This window comes from Pollicipes pollicipes, unplaced genomic scaffold (genome assembly GCF_011947565.3).
Source record: "Pollicipes pollicipes isolate AB1234 unplaced genomic scaffold, Ppol_2.1 Scaffold_2555;HRSCAF=2994_pilon_pilon_pilon, whole genome shotgun sequence".
Classification (NCBI taxonomy): domain Eukaryota; kingdom Metazoa; phylum Arthropoda; class Thecostraca; order Pollicipedomorpha; family Pollicipedidae; genus Pollicipes; species Pollicipes pollicipes.
The window spans coordinates 23,725,681-23,731,113 of NW_023596136.1; the positions used below are offsets into that span (position 1 = coordinate 23,725,681).

A 5,433-nucleotide genomic window follows, 5' to 3' on the forward strand; every position below is an offset into this window, starting at 1 on the left:
GACCCGAAATAGACCCAGCAGCACTCGACCCCTGGTAGCGGCCCCCGACCCAGTCGGCCTGGATGTTCGCGAGCCGCAACACTACCCCCAACGAAGGTCAACATGTCCTGGGTGAGTGCACGACGGGTGTTAAAAGGGGAGTTTGCTCTTCACTGTTGTTTTGTTACGATCCATCCTCAGCGTACTTAATAACACTATGTTGTCATCACAATGAATGGTTGCGATGAGCAGAGTAAGACGGGAACTAACAAGGAAACGTTTGTGTGCGATTTATGGAAAAATTACTGGCTCCCGACTCACCGCTGAGAAGCGTGACCCAGATGTGGCGGGGGTCTGGCCGTCGAGGCCGCCGCCTTCAAACCTGCGCATCGTGACTTAGACGCTAGTGTGAGGTATGTGGGGCTCGCCTCAGCCGGCGGCAGGGCTGTGCGGCGACCGTCTGGCCTTGCGTGAGGGGGACGGCGCAGGGGCAGCGGCAGGAAGTAGCCATGAGGGATCGGGGGCGGTCTCTTTGCTCTTTTAGCAGGATAACTGACCCGGCAGCGACTGACACTTTCGACGGTCTCGGGATTTCTCCCACAGCCGAATGGAACTAAAAAGGTGACCAATGACCTAGTGATAGATTGGGGCTCCTCATCAAGGTTTTGCCTTGCGTGAGTGCTTTCAATGCCGGCCATAGGCTGTGTAATGTGTCTTTTTATTGGTGAGAGGGGAGAGGCTCTCCGTAACAGAAGGCGTCATTGTAGGAGCAGTGCGCCTCTCATAAAAATGTGCGTCTGGAACTGAACTGAGAGCATTCTAGTTACGCTAGACATTGCTAGATTTACATTATAGCTTTAAAGTGAAAAGCAATGAAAACCCACCACTACGTAACGTCTCGCGCCAAAAATAATCCGTCTGGATAGCAAAGGTATTGACGCCATGCCCGAAACTAAAGGATTACGCACTAGCACGACATGATCGTATATCATCATGCACCCGACTTGGATCACTGATACACGCTTGTAAGTTAATCCGCATCGTACTTAACATCTGAGCACTCCAAACGGTTCACAACCGTGGGCAGGAACATCATGCCACCGTGCATGGTGAGTTTAAAGACCTTAGTATCTCAACTATGACCTTTGATGAGGGGGACTGCGACTGTGGAAGCCATCGCCCCATTCCTAGCAAAGACGGTTCTCTTATCGGGTTTTACACGCCTGAGATTAGCGCACGAAAGAAGTATTTTACCGTCTTTGCTAGGAATGGGGCGATGGCTTCCACAGTCGCAGTCCCCCTCATCAAAGGTCATAGTTGAGACACTAAGGTCTTTAAACTCACCATGCACGGTGGCATGATGTTCCTGCCCACGGTTGTGAACCATTTGGGGTGCTCAGATGTTTAGTACGATGCGGATTAACTTACAAGCGTGTATCAGTGATCCAAGTCGGGTGCATGATGATATACGATCATGTCGTGCACGTGCGTAATCCTTTAGTTTCGGGCATGGCGTCAATACCTTTGCTATCCAGACGGATTATTTTTGGCGCGAGACATTACGTAGTGGTGGGTTTTCATTGCTTTTCACTTTAAAGCTATAACGTAAATCTAGCAATGTCTAGCGTAACTAGAATGCTCTCAGTTCAGTTCCAGACGCACATTTTTATGAGAGGCGCACTGCTCCTACAATGACGCCTTCTGTTACGGAGAGCCTCTCCCCTCTCACCAATAAAAAGACACATTACCCAGCCTATGGCCGGTATTGGAAGCACTCACGCAAGGCAAAACCTTGATGAGGAGCCCCAATCTATCACTAGGTCATTGGTCTCCTTTTTAGTTCCATTCGGCTGTGGGAGAAATCCCGAGACCGTCGAAAGTGTCAGTCGCTGCCGGGTCATTTATCCTGCTAAAAGAACAACGAGACCGCCCCGATCCCTCATGGCTACTTCCTGCCGCTACCGCTGCCCCGTCCCCCTCACGCAAGGTCAGACGGTCGCCGCACAGCCCTGCCGCCGGCTGAGGCGAGCCCCATATACCTCACACTCGAGTCTGAGTCACGATGCGCAGGTTTGAAGGCGCCGGCCTCGACGGCCGGACCCCCGCCAGAGCTGGGTCACGCGCCTTAGCGGTGAGTCGGTGCTGTGCGGCCGACCGCCAGCTCCTGCCGCCGGCTCCCGCCACCAGGCGGCGCCGGTCCCGCTGGCGGACATAAGAAAACAAACAGAAGTCTCGTCCCCAGTCAGCTGTCGGTGCTGATGTCTGGGCGGCTATCTGAAATGTGCAACAGACACGAAGACAACGATCCAATAACGACGAACGATACATTTCCAGCAATTATGTGGAGAACTTTATCAGATGATTGAGTCCACTGTCTGAAGCTGACGGCGTCGCAAACATTTTTAACGCTGGCTTTCATGGCATCACCGTTCACAACTGGCCACGGAAACCTAATACCCTCGATGTTTTACTTGTTTCCATTTTCTACAATCAAAGCATCAACATGTTGTGACACAAATAATTATCGAAAAAGGTATTCTTTGAACTGACGGTTGTGATAAATTCTAACGTTGTGAGATGAATTGGCACATTACCGAATATGGCTGTTTTCTGACACCACCCCTATCCTGTTCAGAGAGGCGAAGGTGCAGGTACCCTTCCGGGAGAGCACCCTGCAAGTACTATGCGTGTGTGAGCCCCTGTCGGCTGCGTGAGATGCAGCACCGCGTCCGCACACACCAGATCGCAAGCGTTAACACCGAGGTCTGGTGCCGGCAGCTCTTAAGTGGTCGTGATCGGGCTCAAGAGGCTGAAGTCCGGCACTGGATCGAGGCGGTGACCGGCGAGAGGTGGCCACAGGGCGCCGACTACGCCGAGTACATCAGGTACGGCGCGGCCGCACGGCCTGCTCCACCGCATGGTGACGTTCTGTCGCAGGTCGGGGACGCTTGACTTCATCGGCGTATGTGCTTGACGCATGCAGCCGACTGTAATATCGTAAATTGCGGACACCTAGCAAAAGTATATTGAGGCAGATCAAAACGTCATGCAACGTTGGAACTGAACGTGATCGGTTGGAAAGATTTCTTGAATGGCACCTTAACATCGGGCATTTGCTCCATCTTGTGGTTCAGTAAATGTTTCACAATCAATGATTACATGACGCAAACCACTGAGTAGCCTTTGCAGCGCTGGTGTGTTTTTGCCATTCACGTGCGATTTATTTGTTTTTAGTTGTTTTTTTAGTTTGCGTCATTCGACCCTGAACGGTGAGACAAAATAGATGCTGTGCTGCACGCAAATCGCACTGTGACAGAGACGGAGTGGTCCTCTGCAAGCTGATGAATAAACTCTCCCCTGGCTCCATCAAGAAGATAAATACGGCTGGCTCTTCATTCAACCACATGGACAACATCCACAGGTTTGAGCACTGTGCCTGATCATTGGCATATCGGCATAGTGGACAAATATGTCTTAACGCTAAAATAGAAGCATGTGAGCCACAAAATCCTGACATTTTTTCTGTGATTCCTCTGGCTTTCTATGAGCCGTCTGCCGTGGACTGAAGCGTATTGGACTGTGGACTGTGCGTATTGCCTTATGTCCAGGCTGCAGTTCTAACTCTAACTCAGAACTGTGTAACGAAGTGTGAGTAAAGATGACATTAAACGCATGTGTGCTAAAAAATATAAACCCAGGTTTTGGAACGCTCACATCTTTGACACCAGCACTCGGACCACGACCGCAATGCACCGTGGTACCACAATGCCTGTAAGAGCACCACCGGACTGTCGTGGTTACCGTCACGGCCACGGTCAGGGTCACGGTCACGCCACGTCACGTCACGTGCCGTCGGCGCGTCACGCCGGCACGCTAGTTCCTTCCTCCCAGTCCCACGCCCTCTCTGGGGCGCTGACGCCGCCCGGCGTGCCGCCAGCTTCCTGGACGCCATGAAGGCATACGGCTGCGCGGACGTGGACCTGTTCGAGGGCTCCGACCTGCTGAAGAAAGGGAAGATCGAGTCGGCGACTCGGGCAGTGCTGGCCGTCGCCAGGCAGGTGAGCAGGCGTCGCGGCTGCCCGACCCCAGCGGCCACTGCCGGAGCAGCGCACTGACAAGCAGAGACAGAGCAGCCAACCGAGCCTTCGCGACGTTCCAGGCGAGCCGGTGCGACGTGCCAGTCGAGCCTGCGCGGCGTGCCAGTCGAGCCGCTGTGACGTGCCAGTCGAGCCACTGCGAGGCATGTTGGGAAGACATTGCAGCACGTGCGTAGATTTGATCCGTGACTCCCAGGCAAGCCACGGTTTGTCGCTGTTGTGTATTCCGTCCATTGCTGGTTGGAGAATCATGCATGATCGTCAGCACACCAGGGAAGTGGACAGGTACGTCTTAGCACTGGACTAGAAGCGTATGAGGTACAAACAGTCCCATGCTCCAGTTGAGCTATAGAGCGGGCAGGTCGGTGTAGCTCTCTGGGCTTCAGCTCTGCTTTCTGCCCTCCTGCCTGTGCGTATGGTCGCACACGTGTTAGCGGCGCCCGTCTGCCGCCAGGCCCACCTGGACCCGGCGTTCCGGGGGCCGCTGATGGGACCCCGGCCGTCGCAGCAGAACGTGCGACACTTCGACCAAGAGACCATCGCCGCCGGCAACACCGTCATCGGCATGCAGGCCGGCTCCAACAAGGGCGCCTCGCAGGCCGGCCAGAGCTTCGGCAAGCCCCGCAGGATCATCATCGGAAAATAGCTGGACTAGCCGGCACTCTGTCCTGGGACAACCGCCGCTCTGTCAGAAGGCTCTGGCAGCAGTTGGCCCCAAACCCAAATTACGGCCGCGCGCTATATTACTCCATGCACCGCTACAACAATGAATGCCGCTTCACGAGGGTAAGCTCAGAGTATGTCTCCGCTCTTCGCCCTCAGTCACGCTCAGTATCGTACACGATGCCGCAATATTTGAGTATGAAATAACCATTTTAAAGAAATGTTATGCATTACTCACGTTGCTGATGCAAAGTCTATAAATGACACTAATAAAATGGGAACTCCTCGTTAGCCGTCTTTGTAGGTGCTGTACGCACATTTCGACGGCCAGCGCGATCTGCAAACAACAGTGTACGGCACTTCAAGGTCTTTGTGCACTAAAACCACGCCTCACGTCCTGTTCTGCTTTGATGGTGTAAACGCGTCCAACATGTAGTTTCAAGATGGTCTGGGCCGGGCACATTTAAGTTGTTCACACAACCTTAAAGTGAAAGTTTCGTTCTGTTCTGTACTGTTTCCCATTTATATGTGGTTTCGAACTGAGATAGTCATTTCCCAGATCATTCCCTTCACTTTGCACTTATTCACTTTGTGAGACTTGACATCCTCTCGTTACTGAGATAGGCGCAGGCGAACTTGTGCAGACTTTTTTGCGCCGCCTAATTTGAAATCAAGCAGGAAGCGCATGACGTCA

The 5,433-nt window shown here is 53.1% G+C and overlaps 1 protein-coding gene across 1 annotated transcript; it reads left to right on the plus strand.

Moving 5' to 3' along the window:
* LOC119106928 (muscle-specific protein 20) lies at positions 1–5,048 on the plus strand. The gene is made up of 5 exons (XM_037230278.1): positions 1–111; positions 2,758–2,864; positions 3,296–3,400; positions 3,917–4,037; positions 4,531–5,048. The coding sequence occupies exons 1-5, from the start codon at positions 103–105 to the stop codon at positions 4,720–4,722; spliced, it is 534 nt and encodes a 177-aa protein (XP_037086173.1). The 5' UTR covers positions 1–102; the 3' UTR covers positions 4,723–5,048.
* Positions 5,049–5,433: the final 385 nt, after the last annotated feature.

Coding starts and splice junctions, on each gene's coding strand:
- LOC119106928 (XM_037230278.1), top strand. Junction 2,865..3,295: donor GACTACGCCGAGTACATCAG/GTACGGCGCGGC, acceptor GCACTGTGACAG/AGACGGAGTGGTCCTCTGCA. Junction 3,401..3,916: donor CACATGGACAACATCCACAG/GTTTGAGCACTG, acceptor GCGTGCCGCCAG/CTTCCTGGACGCCATGAAGG.